General features: G+C 38.0%; 1 protein-coding gene across 15 annotated transcripts in view; it reads left to right on the forward strand.

The window, feature by feature from the left end:
* Window positions 1-15087, forward strand: part of Setd5 (SET domain containing 5) — an 86440-nt gene that overhangs the window by 44000 nt on the left and 27353 nt on the right. For 14 of the 15 annotated variants that reach the window (XM_008854820.3, XM_029557062.1, XM_008854818.3 and 11 more), the window contains 9 exons: window positions 1917-2159; window positions 2669-2817; window positions 3199-3316; window positions 4255-4364; window positions 5736-5970; window positions 6721-6801; window positions 8051-8305; window positions 9314-9634; window positions 10028-10270. In XM_008854820.3, coding sequence (XP_008853042.1) covers window positions 1917-2159; window positions 2669-2817; window positions 3199-3316; window positions 4255-4364; window positions 5736-5970; window positions 6721-6801; window positions 8051-8305; window positions 9314-9634; window positions 10028-10270 — 1755 coding nt within the window. The remainder of the gene's footprint in view (window positions 1-1916; window positions 2160-2668; window positions 2818-3198; window positions 3317-4254; window positions 4365-5735; window positions 5971-6720; window positions 6802-8050; window positions 8306-9313; window positions 9635-10027; window positions 10271-15087) is intronic. The other variant, XM_008854824.3, reaches the window with a different exon arrangement.

A 15087-nucleotide genomic window follows, 5' to 3' on the forward strand; every position in this document is an offset into this window, starting at 1 on the left:
AAGAAAAAAAAAAATCTCAGTGGCAAACAAAATTATTTTACTTTGTTTATTATCTTACAATTTCAATTTGGGTTATAAATTTTTTTCTCACAATTATTAATGTGAACATTTCTGAAGATAAAAAGCTGTAAGAGTAGAACAAAATTAGCATTTGGACTTTTGCTCTCAAAGTCAAGAGCTTACCTATCAGTCTTAACCCTAAACCAGTGTTTTGAGCCAGTGAGATGGCTCAGGAGGTAAAGGCTTTTGCCACCAAGTCTGATGACCTGAGTTTGATCCCTGAGACCCACATGGTGGAAGGAGAGAACGCCCAAAAGTTGTCCTTCTGATCTCCACAAGAGCATGTGCCATGTGCACACCGATATGCCCAGATGCAACTAACAAATTGCTGAATTTAAATGAACCAGTGTTTCTTCTTTGCATTTTTGGATCAAGTAATTCTGTGTGGCAGAAGGGTCTAGCCTTTGCTTTCTGTGATATTTAATAGCATCCCTGGCATATACACATGGATAGAATAAAATACACACACATACTGTGGCAATCAAATGTCTTCAGAAGGCTAATTGTCCCCAGTTCCCAGTTGAGAACCATTTCTCCAAACCTCACATGAGATCTCTAGTGCCAAGGGATGATAGTAAACAGATTAGCCAATATCTAATACACCAGCAAAGAGTTCAAAATAGAGTATGTTTAACAAGTTGTAAGTTTAAGATTGATAATCAATGTCTAATACTTAGGAATATTGTTCAGGTCCCCATAATGCCCAATTTTAGAAACACCTTTTGCTGGCAGAATTTGTGCTACTACTGACAACAAACAGGAGATGTTCACAGTGTACTGGTTTTAGATGTTTCTAGGATGTCTTTGTTTATTGTTCTGTCTTTCGGCCCTAGTGAAAAGTGTAAAAACCCGTGGTGTTCACTTTTTTTCAGATTTTTCTGTTCCTTGGGGAAAAGATTGTAGACAGCAGTCAGGAGTGATACAAAAGAGATGAAAGAAAGTGGTTATTACAGTAGGCATCGGTGTTCTGTAGCATTCATAGAAAATGTTATTTAATTTTGTTGAACCTCCTTTTGCAAGTTTGTATGAATTTTCAGGTAGCTTTGGTTACTGTAATTTCTATTCCTTTTAATCATCAATAGCATATCTCTCACTGTCAGTGTGTTTGTTTTCTGTTGGCCCTGCAAATCTTAAAACACAGTGGAGAACATGGATCAAACTTAAGCTGAGTCTCTGTAGCTCAAGCACATAGAACATTGTTTAGATAAAATAACCTTTTCTCATTGCTGTCACCATAGAGGGCAGTTTTTTCCTAGAGGATTATAGAAAGCATTTACATAACTCTCAGACATTTTCTCTATTCCCTCCAACCATTCTCTTGCTTCACCTCTTCAGATTACTTAGAATGACTATATCTACATTTCTCAAAGTGCAAAAAATAGATGATGATAACATATGAACTAGTATTATATAATGAAAGTAATAGGTTACCCAAAACAAAAATATTCTCCTTTTTATTCCTAATAAGAAGAAAACCATTTGTATTGCCTACTAACAGAGACGAGCATTAATCCATTTTCAAATTTTAAGAACTATGATAATTTAAGTGTCCGTGTGTTAATGAAGATTTCCTAGGAACTTGAAAATAATCAATTTTTCAATAGGAACAAATTATATTTTTATGACTTAAAATGATCATTAAATCAGTGATGAGTGAAGTTATAGACTACATAAATTTCTCACTTTATAAGTGGGCAAACTCGAGTTCACCACTTGAAGAAATTGTCCACAGCCTTACAGATTGGCAGTAGAAGCTAAATCCCTTGAGTCTGTTACTCTTATGCCATAGGACATACCATGTCCCCTATATTTCTGAATGGCCTCTTATTAATTTGCTTAACCTTTGTTCTCTACAGAATTCTCCCTCTGAAGCACAGAATTTAGATGAAAATACCACTGAGGGCTGGGAAAATCGGATAAGACTATGGACTGATCAGTATGAAGAAGCTTTCACTAATCAGTACAGTGCAGATGTACAGAATGCCCTTGAACAGCATCTACATTCTAGCAAGGAATTTGTGGGAAAACCTGCTATTTTAGATACTATCAATAAGACTGAACTGGCCTGTAATAATACAGTAATTGGTTCCCAAATGCAGGTAAGAACCAAAGCATTAAGGGCACTAAGAAATGGAGATTTTTAGAACCCAAGAGAGAGTACGGGTTGGAATTGTTTCTTGCCAATGTACAAGACCTTATAACAATTAGTTAAATGCTGATCATCTTTAACCAAAACCAGGTTAGAAGTTCTCTAGATATATATTTTAGAAATATCTTTATTAATAAAAATAGATTAATAGAAATGGAAGTAGATAAAAATTCTGAGTTATTAAAAGCTCATCTCATTCTTAAATGCAAAGCAGCTAAAATCTTAAGTGATAATGTTTTTCTCTGATCATGCTTTTTCTGGGATAGTCGGTTCAGTAGGTGGAACATCTTCCCTAGAAATTTCACTTACATGAAAATGAAAACTTTCTGATCTCCTAGCTAAATAGCGTTCAGATAAAACCCAAAAATAGTGGTGCTTTTTCAATAGTAATGAAATATTTTAAATGTTCGCTACACTGCTGTTGCTATTCTTGAATGTTGACACTCTGGTTTTATTCAGTTACAGCTGGGAAGAGTCACTCGTGTTCAAAAACACCGAAAAATTCTGAGGGCTGCGCGCGATTTAGCTTTGGACACTCTTATAATAGAATATCGTGGGAAAGTCATGTTACGACAACAATTTGAGGTCAATGGACATTTCTTCAAAAAGTAAGAGCATCACTCATTGAACACTGAGGGCTTTCGTGGTTCTGGCTGACCAGTATTGCTATGAAAATCATCTTAGTTGTTGGGGTGTTTCTCAGAAAAAGCTAACAATTCAGATAAACTCATTTCTGACTACTGTTTGTGGAAAAGGGCACATAAATCTGCAAGATGTTTAGTGTATAAAGTGACGATGACTACTTTCCAAGCCCAGCATTCCTTTCTTTGTGCTTATTCTTTAATCAAAAGCAGAAAAACGTGTGAGGTTTTTCCAATTTTAGGCATTACAAGTGACTGCTACTTTTTTCTGCATATGCATCATATTTGTAGTCATAGAGTGGCCTTTTGTTTGTGTGAGAATTACAGGAATTTTAATTATATCCGTAGACCATATCCCTTTGTGCTCTTCTACTCAAAATTCAATGGTGTAGAGATGTGTGTGGATGCTCGTACTTTCGGTAACGATGCTCGGTTCATCAGAAGATCATGTACACCAAATGCAGAGGTAAGATATCCTTAGCAACTTCCCTTTCAATGGAACCACCAAAGGACAAGTTTACTTGAAGAAACAATCTGAAAACATCAACCAGATAAAGGTCTGTAGCTATTAGTTTTGATTTTTTTTTTAATTGCAGGAGATGAAAAATGAAAATGTGTCTTTATGGAGGTGTGATGGGGACAAGGAAAAGATTTTCTTTAGAAAGGACAGAAATGAGAAAGAGCAAGTTAGTATTTGCTAAAAAATAAGTCTGAATAAGAAGTCAATCCATTTAAGTTGAATTGGCCATGTGGTGGAAATTGCCCAACCAAGTCATTTGGTTTCACTTTTGTAGATTTTATGAACCAGTGTTATAAGGAAGATTCTGGACATTTCTAATATTTATTAGTCAGTGCAATAATATCAAGTGCAGTAAGATTCACAAAGCTTTATAAGCTAAGGAATTTTAATTCTATAGAAGAACACAGATATCTATAAGATATAAGGCAAAGATTTTTACCCTGACTTGTAATATTTTCAGGTTTCTCTCTTTGAAGAAGTCTAATACATTGTCGGGTTCCTACTGTATAATAATTTCATATGAAATGATGATATTAGACAGACTACTCAAATGGTTAGAAATTGGGGCTAGAGAGGTGACTCAGCAGTTAAGAACACCAGCTGCTCTTACGGAAGTTCGATTCCCAGCACTTACATGGCAGCTAACAGCCTTCCATTCCTCCAGTGCCAAAGGATCTGATGACCTCTTCTAACCTCTCCGGGGCATCGCATGACACGGGTGCACTTACACACATGCAAGCAATACACTCATAACACATAAACTAAAAAAATAAATAAATAAAATATTTCAAAAAATGGTTAGAAATTATTTGGGTCAAAGACTTTCCATTTATGGAAAACTTAAGTCCTCATGTTAAACCTAACCATAAACCTGATTCACACAGGTGAGACACATGATTGCAGATGGGATGATTCACTTATGTATCTATGCTGTATCTGCAATTACCAAGGATGCTGAAGTCACCATTGCATTCGATTATGAATATAGTAACTGGTAAGATCTCAGAAACCTTTACTAGCATGAATAGCCTTTTCTTATACATTAAGCTTTTTGGGGAGATGGGTATTTTTTTGAGATAGGGTCTCCCTGTATTCCCAGCTAGCCTGGAACTCTGTATGTAGACCAGGCTGGCCATCACCTCCCAGTTATCTCCCTGCCTCTGGCAGTCCTGCTGAATATTGGGATTAAAGACATGTGCCACCACACCCGACCCACCTTGAGCTTTTTAAGATCTTGCTTTTTTTTTTTGTTTTTTCCTTTGTATAGTCTTTACATGAGGAATGTGTTTTCTGTCTAAAAATCATGAAGCAAAAAAAGTGGTTTTTTGTTTTTGTTTTTAAGAAAGATTTAGTACTTTGACAGTGCTCATAAGTATCCTGACAAAGGTGATAGGTTATATGACTTGTTAACAAGAATAGAAAAGACGGGTTATTCATGCAGTGTTCCTGAATACTGCAGTGACATACATACAGTACCTGGACCAGAGCTCCACAGAAGAATAAGAATTATAAAGATTGACCCCTTCCATGCAAGGCATGTAATCTGGATGCATATGACAAAGAAATAGATGTAACTCATACATGGTATACAATAGCTTTCATAAAGTAGATGCTGTCTTTGGTGTTTGGGAAAATTTGTTTATATGACAAGTTTTGGTTATCCTAGGTATAAGAAAAAAAGGTGTTAATAGAGAGCTGATTATGTAGCTGAGCAGTAGACTGGTCTAGCATAGCCAAAAAGAAAAGAATATTAAGTAAAAGTAAGGATCCAGTGATGGTGGCCACTTTAGATTCTTATCACTGGTTCACTGCCTGCTAAATATAAGAAAAGCAGTAGGGAGCATTGAAATTTAATGGGGGCTTGCTTTCCTTTCTACTTACTGTACATAGGTTTAGAGATAGAGACATATAGAGAAAGACTATTTATTGAGGGGATTCATAACACCAGAGAAAAAGAATACACTAATGTTTCTTTTTTTGTTTGTTTTTGTCTTTTTGAGACAGGGTCTCCCTGTAGTCCCAGCTGACCTGAACTCACTATGTAGACCAGGCTGGTCTTGAACTCAGAGTGATCCGCCTGCCTGTGCCTCCCAAGTGCTAGGACTAAAGGCGTGCGCCACCACACCCGGCAAGAATACACTAATGTTTTAATAAAATGAGTGGATAAGCTAGGCATGATAATACACACTTTCAATCCCAGCATGGGAAGGGCAAGTGATCTCTGTGAGTTCAAGGCCTACCTGGTCTATATAGTGAGTTCCAGGCCAGCTGGGGCTACAGGGAGACCCTGTCTCAAAAGAAAAGATGGATATGTAGTCTGTTTTCAAGACTACCAAGACTCTTTTTGATTGTTTCTTTGGTGCAGTAATTATAAAGTGGACTGTGCGTGTCACAAAGGAAACCGCAATTGCCCTATACAGAAAAGAAATCCTAATGCTGCAGAATTGCCACTCCCACCACCTCCTAGCTTTCCCACCATTGGAGCAGAGACCAGACGTAGAAAAGCACGGCGGAAAGAGCTCGAGATGGAGCAGCAGAATGAGGCTCCAGAGGAGAAAAAAGAAGTTCCAGAAAAAGTAACTGTGTCCAGTGACCATGAGGTAATATCCCTGGTCAATTCAGGATGGTATGATCTCATTCCTCTCCAAATGAAGTAGATTCCAGGTTGCCATGTGTTGTTTTAGAGAAGCTATAGTAATGTTTAATGCTCTTTACAGCACCATAAGTGTGCATTCGTGCGTTTTCTTTTTGCTTCATAATATCAAGAACATCCTTTCAGGGCCTGGTGTGGTGGCACATTCCTTTAATCCCAGCACTCAGAAAGCAGAGACAGATCTCTGAATTCAAGGACACCTTGGTACGTACCAAGGCACGTAGCAAGTTCCAGACCAACCAGGGCTGCATAATGAGGCTCTTATCTTTTTATTAAGGATATCTTTTTCAGCCTGTAGTGGTGGTACACACCTATAATCCCAGCACTTGTGAGGGTGAGCTGAGACAGGGTGATCACTAATTTGAGACCTGCCCGGTCTGCATAACAAGACCCTATCTCAAGAAATGTAAAACAAGACTATCCTTTGAGTCATAGGCCACTTGCCTCGAATGTACAAGGCCCGGGGTTTAATTCTTGGTGCGTGCACAGAGAGAAAGAGAGGAATTCTTCCAGTTACTCTCTAAGTTTTAGTTTAAAGAGAATAGAGGTTATCGTCTTTGTTTACCATGTGGTCTTGCAGGAGTAACACTTTAAAGCATCAGAAATTGTTTTTAGAGTGTCTTATGCTACCAGAATAAAGCAGATTGATTTTACTCAGAGCTTAAGAGAATAGTCTAACAGTGCTTCTGTTTTAAAGGAAGTAGACAATCCAGAAGAAAAACCAGAAGGAAAAGAAGAGGCTATAGATGACCAGGAGAACCCAGCTCATAGCAGGAGGGTGGGTACCACCCAACATCTGTCTTTGCTCTTTCTGAATCTTGCTACCTATAGCATGTCTACTCTTCTCCTAACTTTGTATCGTTTTATTTATTTGACCTGGAGGTTATCTGCATATGGGCATGCCCACAGTAGTATATGGCATTTATTATCTAATGGTAGCTTTAAGCTGTTTCCTTTTAACAGTCTGATTTCCCTAAAACTGGCTGATGAAGAACAAAATGTGTTGGACTTAAAAGTTTCCTTGGTTTATGTTGAATTTTAGATTTTTTTTTTTGTCTTTTTGAAGCAGGGTCTCCCTGTAGCCCCAGCGTCCTGGAACTCACTATGTAAACCAGGCTGGCCTTGAACTCACAGAGATCCACCTGCCTCTGCCTCCCAAGTTCTGGGACTACAGGCATGCGCCACCATGCCCAGCTGAATTTTAGAATTTTAAAACCAAAAACAAGAGGTGATGTAACTCAATTGCCAAAGGATTTGCCTAGTGTGCCTATTACATAAACATTATTGAATGAACAGCTAGAGGACAGATTTTGTTAGCTTTCCATCTCGATGTCAGAAATGCCTAAGTAAAAACGGCTTAAAGGGGGCAAAGTATACTTTGGCTGCACTGTGACAGGCTTTAGTCTATGGTCTGCAGGCTTCATTGCTTTTGGCTGGTAGAAAGACAGAAATTGATAGCAGGAATGCATTGCAAAGAAAAACTGCTTACCTCATGGCTGTCAGGAAGCAAAGAAAGAGTAAAGGTGCCAAATATACCAGAATATACCATTTTAAGGCCCCCCCTCTATTGGCTTGTTTCCTCTAAGCAACAGGCCCCACTTCTAGGGTTTTCACAACCTCCCAATAGTACTCACTAGCTGAGATCCATGCCTTCAACATATGAACCATTCCACTCTTCTGTTGTATGGATTAAAGAAGTTTGTCAGTCATCTGTGTTTGGGAGAGATTCAAAGACAATTTACTTCATTTTCGAACACTGAAATTATGGTAGAAAATTGGTTTTGATTGCCTTTTTTATATTACAACATTGAAAAATAGCTCACCTACTTTTTTTAAGTTTTTGGATTTGCCTTTTACAACTATTTCCAATATTTAAATGAAATTTTAATTTTTTTCTTATGGTTCAAAGGTGTGTCATCTTACTAATAGTTTAAATGCGTTTCTATAGATTTCTATTGGTGTTACTTCTAAAATGGATGCACTGTGCTTCTTAAAGCGTCATCTAAATTAATGCTATTTTTTACTAGACTCGAGAAGATAGGAAGGTGGAAGCCATCATTCATGCTTTTGAAAACCTAGAGAAAAGAAAGAAACGGCGAGATCAGCCTGTAGAGCAGAGCAATTCAGACGTAGAGATTACTACCACCACCTCAGACACACCTGTTGAAGAGACAAAAACTGAAGCCCCTGAGTCTGAAGTTAGCAACCCTGCTTCAAATATTACCATCCCAAGCACCCCACAAAGTATTGGTGTGAATACTCGGAGGTCTTCCCAAACTGGGGTAAGAGAAATAACTCTAAGGTTAGACCATCTTTGTGTGTATTAATGTCAGTTATAAGTAAAGCCAACTGATTTTCATTAGTTGAGTTGATTTCTGGGATTCAGGGAACTAATAGGTAAAGACAAAATTCAAATGACTAAAGGATCTTCAGACTGCAAAGGACCCTTGGTAGTTACTGTATCTGCCAATTAAGCTTAGTGACAAGTTCACAGAAATCGTTTTTGGTTTCTGGACTGGTGGCACAGCTCAGTATTAGAGTATATGCTAAGCATGCAGAAGTCCTGGAGTTCAGTCTCTCCATCCCCAACAAAAACAAACCTGGTATCTCTCAAAGCCATTCTGAGTAGTCTAGTTATATACCTGACCTTTCATAGGATTCTCCAGGTAAACCTGTCTTGTTCATACCCTAGCAATGAATCTGAGCTAAGCCTCATTGTATATTGCAGAAAAGAAACAAAATCTCTTTCCTCTTAAGAACTCATATTAGGTAACTACCTATAGTTGCCTTTTGGCCTGTTTATTTTATTTATTAATTTTATTTTATGTATATGAGTATATTGCCTACATGTATATAAGTGCACCCAAGTCATGCAGTGCCCACAGGTCAGAAGAGGGCATCAGATCCCCTGGAACTAGAGTTACAGACAGTTGTTAGCTGTCATGTGGATGCTGGGAATCAAATCCTGGTCCTCTGCAAGAGCAGCCAGTGCTCTTAACTGCTGAGCCATTTCTCCAGCCCCACATTTGGAACTCTTTAAATGGATAGGAAACTAAGTAAGAAGTAGGTAAAAAATTTCTGATGCTGGGTTAAAGGTGGCACATAAAAATCCCAGTACTCAGGAAGCTGAGGCAAGAGGATTGTAAATTAGAGGAATTAGAGGCCAACATAGGCTACTAGTAAGAATCCTGGGGGCTGGGATTAAAGGCATGTCGCCATTTTTGTTTTTTTTTTTTTTTTTTTTTTTTAAAGAAATTTTTGGTAAACACTTGGACCTGATATTGTTACAGGATGTTGCTGCAGAAAAACCAATTCCCAAACCACCTCCAGCAAAGCCTTCTAGACCCCGACCGAAGAGTCGAATTTCTCGTTACCGGACCAGTTCAGCCCAAAGACTAAAGCGCCAGAAGCAGGCCAATGCACAGCAAGCAGAGCTGTCACAAGCTGCCTTGGAAGAGGGAGGAAGTACCAGCTCAGTAACTCCTACTGAAGCTGGAAGTGTGGACAGTTCAGGAGAAAACAGACAGTTAACAGGGTCTGACCCAGCTGTGATATCAGTTACTGGATCCCATATCAACCGTGCTACATCTAAATACCCCAAAACCAAAAAGGTAAGTGACAAATACAAGTTTAGCCTGACAATAGGTGTCTTAGTAAAACAAAAGGACTTGTAGTCTTCAGGGAAAAAAAAAAAAACTAATCTCATTATTAGATTGAAAGTTCTGGATATAGCATTTTAGTGCTGAAGAGTGAAAGGGTGAAACCATCTACTACTTTTTTTCCATGTTTTTAGACAGAACTTAAATCACTGATTGATAACTGAAATTATTCCTATCTTAATGAGCATGGAAAGAGTAAAGATACTCTTAGACTTAGAATGCTCAGTTCACCCTCCCTGTAGTTGCTGCATCCATTCTCATTTCTGATGAGGTTTGTCTGGCTGTTATATCAGCAGCACTTACTAATCTTTTGTTTTTGTTGTTTTTTTTTTTTTTTAACCTTAGTATCTAGTTACAGAATGGTTGAATGACAAAGCAGAGAAACAAGAGTGTCCTGTTGAGTGTCCTTTGCGTATCACCACAGACCCTACTGTATTGGCAACAACCCTGAACATGTTACCGGGTCTTATTCATTCCCCGTTAATTTGCACCACCCCAAAACACTACATTCGCTTTGGCTCACCTTTTATGCCTGAGAGGCGTCGAAGGCCCCTTCTGCCTGATGGCACATTCAGTTCCTGTAAAAAGGTATGTCCTTCTCTGTGTGTGTGTCTGAGAGAGAGAGAGAGAGAGAGAGAGAGAGAGAGAGATAATATAGGATGCTTATAGTTAGCATTCTCTCTATAGAGAATATAATAGCATTGCGTTTATTAATATAGGATGCTTATAGTTAGCATTCTCTCTATAGAGAATATAATAGCATTGCGTTTATAATGAGTTTGATGAATATTAGTGTATCAGGAGCCACTTTGACCAAGGTGGAATATCTGTTGCATTCTTGGTGCTCAGATTTGTGAGTATTCATTGTTCTTTACCTGAAAGCCTTTGAAGTTACTGAATGAGAGACAAGGCAGTTGATGACTGGGTAGGAAGGAGTGTGTTTTGTGTATGTTTTTGTGGTACTGGTTAGCATGGCCATTTGTGATTATTGTGTGATATTGGTCCCTAAATACTCTAGAGCACTGTTGTATGCATAAAAATAAGATTGTGGTTTTTAATGAATCACTATATTTAGCACTTAGAGGAGATTAAAGGAAAAATCATGCTATAATTGATATGATTCAAGGTTGGACTGCTTATTCCCTAGAGAATATGAAACATGATGTAAAAGACTCTGCCTCTCTTTGACTCTGGTTATTGGTTTTGGATTTAATAGTGGTAGTGTTTGGTAGTTGTTCTTGGAAGACACTTTCTTAATTTCCAGAGGTCCTACATATTTTCCAAGGCGTCTCTCAGGAATAGATCACTCCTTCTAACCTATAATGTCTTTTTGATGTTTTCAGAAGTATAGGACCTTTTCATTTGGTCTTCCTTTAGGTAGAGTTCTTTTCCCTAGAACACCCTTTTCTCTTATCCTCAGATCTGGATTCAGGCTGCCTTCCTCAGTGTCTGCCATTGCCCTCCTCCACTGGCATCACGTACATGAGGATGCTTCATGTAGCTTATTTGATGTGATGAAGTCTCCAACTCCAGGCAGGTCTTCCATGACTTCTCCAAACTTAAAGATTTTCTTTCTCCTCATAGAACAGAAATTATTTCTTGGGGGTTGGGAACATGAAAGGTGAGCCAAAGTGGTATGGGATATGGAGGGGAGGAGGGCACCAGGAATCTGCATAAAAGAAGGGCAGTGCTACCGAACCAGCAGCACACACTACAGAAAGTCTTCATCTCACAACTTACCTAAGTATGGGAGTTACTTAGTTTATGTGGACAAAGTCCCAAGTCAAAGAACTTCTGAGAAATTTGATCACAAGATCCTTACCAGAAGGGTTTTTGCTAAAAACTGTCTTAAAAATAAAATAATAGAACATTTCCAAAAAGCTGTTTACTATAGGAAATTTGCCTAGTCATGAAGGGGAGTTGTGTCTCTGAGGAATTCTCTTATACCAAGTCACTTAGATTGGCTAGTTTGTCTTGGGTCTTGCAGATTATCTCAGAAGAAAAATGGTTTGTGTAAAAAGTAAACAAAAAACAATGATTGCCGGGTGTGGAGGTGCGCGCCTGTACTCAAGAGTCTGAGATGAGGATTAAGACTAAGTAGCAAGAAACCAGTGAGGTAGTTCAGTGGGCAAGGCCACCTAAATTTGGCCACCAGAGCCCAAGTAAAAGTAGAAGTTGGGGGTGGAGAGATGACTCAGCAGTTAAGAACACTAGCTTCCGAGGACCCAGGTTCGGTTCTCAGTACCTACATGGCAACTAACAACCATTTGTAACTCCAGTTCCAGGGGATCTCCTGACCTCTGCAGACTCAGGTGCCCTTACATACATGCAGGCAATACACTCATACATATAAAAAAATTGAAATAAAGTATTTTTTTAAGTCGAAGTTATCCTCTGACCACCACTAGCACTCCATGAAATTTGCACCCTTACACAAACAATAATAATTAAAAGACTATTTTTTTTCACTTTTAAAAGAAGAACAGAGCAGATTCTTAACTGCTTTTGTGAGGAATGTTGAAAATTAGAAAGGACCCCACCCCTGAGGATGTGTACACAGTTAAAAGGAGAGAGATTTTTTTTAAATGGTAGAGCCACTGGTAAGGTTTCCATGCTCCTATAAGCAGCAACCCTAATTGAAACTCATTGGTTACCAAATTTTAAAAAGACCTGACAGTAGAAGGCAGGCTGGTTTGGAAAATAAAAGGGGATTAGTGAGAGTGGGAAAGGAACAGCAGAGGGTTATAGGAAGAGGGTAAGTGTGATCAAAACACAACACTATGTAGATGTGTGAAAATGTCTTAATGAAATCCACTATTATGTATAACTAATACAGTTAATAACATTTTTAAAGGAAATTAGGATATAGTCTTTGAAACATTCTTTCAAGCTAGGTAGTAAAATCTGATGTTTAAGAAGGATTGGTGATAATTTAAATACAGAGTAACGTAAAGTCTTCGCTTTAAACAATATGAACTAACTTATTACAATGCCTTTTTAGCAGTTCTGATTCTGGGTTACAACCTTTTTGTTCCCATCTTTTCCAACTATCAGAGACCCTTGAAAGCCAAAGTGTGTTTAAGTGTGACTTCTATTCAGTAGATAATCCATTTCTATCTTTTTTTTTTTTTTTTTTTTACTGTTGTATATGTGTGATATGCACACCTAAGGGTCGGAAGACAACTCTGGAGCTAGTTCTCTCCTTCTACCTTTATGTGAGTTCCAGGTGTGAAAGTGAGGTTATCAGGCTTTGACAACAAGTGTTTAATGCTCTAAGCCATCTACTGGCCCACTTTTAGCTCTTTTTATCTGGTTGTGGTTTAGGGCTTACACCTGTAGCTCATTGTCTCCATTGGCAGCAGATGGAAAGAAATTGCTCTTAACTGAACTCCGTATTCTCCCAAGTATATCTGACAATTTTCATTCGTAGTTGTCCTCCCTTTTTTTTGGCAGGGCTGGGGATCCAACCATGGGTCTTTGACGTGCTGGGTGAGCACTTTTCTGCCAAGCTATATCCCTAGCCCCATCCTTAGTCTTAATTTATACAGGCTCTGCTTTAACTTGCTACATGTCAGGATTGCTATTTAGAAAGAAACTAAGTACACTGGATTATCATAGCAAGAGTATTTTATTAAAAGTGGGTCTTAAAATTGTATAAATTATAGCCATGGAGGTGACTCAGTTGGTAGTTTTTCCATCATATGCACAAAACCCTGGATTTGTTGTTTACCACCTCACAAACTGAAAGCGGTGGCACTCACTCATAATCCCAACACTTGGGAGGTAAAAGCAGGAATATCAGAAGTTTGAAGCTAGTAGCCTCATGAGACCTTCTCTTCCCCTTCTTTCTACCTAAAAAGAGCTTAAGTTTAGGCCAGGTGTGGTGCGCACGCCTTTAAACCCAGCACTTGGGAGGCAGAGGCAGGAGGATCTCTGTGAGTTTGAGGGCCAGCCTGGTCTACATAGGAAGTTCCAGGACAGCTGGGACTACAGGAGACCCTGTCTCAAAAACACCAAAAAAAAAAAAAAAAAAAAAAAAAGAAACATAAGTTTAGATCGAACTTGCGTAAGTTTAAATCACTGCTTTAATATTTGTTCAATAATGGTCCAGATTACATTTTAAATATATGGCTTCATCTGGGCAAAATAAGCTGTCTTTGAGCTAGAAATTAGAATTAGCATTTTCCTGGGTGGTGATAAAGATTCATTTTTAGATTGACTAGAAAAGGCTCATGTTCATGTAGGTGAATATTCAAGAACATTTCCGTGATTAAACAACATTAATAAAATTCTAACTCTTAAGATTCCTGAAAGTTGTAAATTAAACAGCTAGAAAACATAACCTCCATGGGATTAGTTAGAACGGTATATATTCTTATTAGTAGACCCACTATTTCACATATTATTAAAGGAGATATGCCTCATAAAAGTAGTATATTTGTACCCAGATTAATAATTTGTGATAACATTTATTAATGTTCCTGGAGTGTTTATAGTCAGTTGAGTCATGGTTTTCAAAAAGAATTATATAATTCCATGTCTTTTTAAAAATCTTTTATTTTAGAATAGAAGTGCAAGCCTGTTAGTCGGTGCCCTCCCTTTGTTTTGTATAAAATCATCTAGACATAATATGTGTAGGACATTTGGTCTCCCAGATTTTCTTTTTTTCTTTTTTTTTCTTTTGGTCTTTTTGAGATAGGGTCTCCCTGTAGCCCCAGCTGTCCTGGAACTCACTATATAGACCAGGCCGGCCTTGAACCCACAGAGATCCACCTGCCTCTGCCTCCGGAGTGCTGGGATTAAAGGCGTGCACCACCACGCCCAGCTGATCTCCCAGATTTCTTAAACTGGACTAACAATGAAGCACTGTTTTGAATTATTTTATTGTATACATTTGAAGAGTGGTTAATCTGTTTCTTTAAACATAACATTGAAATTTAGTTGAGAAATTTGAAAAAATGCAATGTTTCTAGTACTGTGCTTCAAGATTTCTTTGCATATATTCATCAGCACAGCTCTGTGGAGTTGGTTATTTACTGACTAGTTTTATAAACTCAGGAGTGCTGTCTCATAAAGGTTGTGTGTCTAGTTAGCAGCAGAGCATATTTCAACCTGCCTTTTTAATTCTAAAACCTGTATTACTTCCTTATTCTTTCTCCAATAATAGTACCCTTTTCATTTCAATACAGTTTTACAGAAAAGAGAAATGTACTTATGACTTCATTGACTCTAAGTATAATTTATGAGTCCTGAAATACTGTAAAAAATCTACAACAGGACTAGAAAGAGAGGTTTGGTCTCACTCTCTAAAAAGAATAGCTTTTCTTGGATGAAAGTTTAGGGATCTCTAATGAGTTCTATCATCGCTCTGAAGGGAAAAATAAATTTAAAATAACTTGTATAAA

This window comes from Nannospalax galili, unplaced genomic scaffold (assembly GCF_000622305.1).
Source record: "Nannospalax galili isolate Female #2095 unplaced genomic scaffold, S.galili_v1.0 scaffold406, whole genome shotgun sequence".
Classification (NCBI taxonomy): Eukaryota; Metazoa; Chordata; class Mammalia; order Rodentia; family Spalacidae; genus Nannospalax; species Nannospalax galili.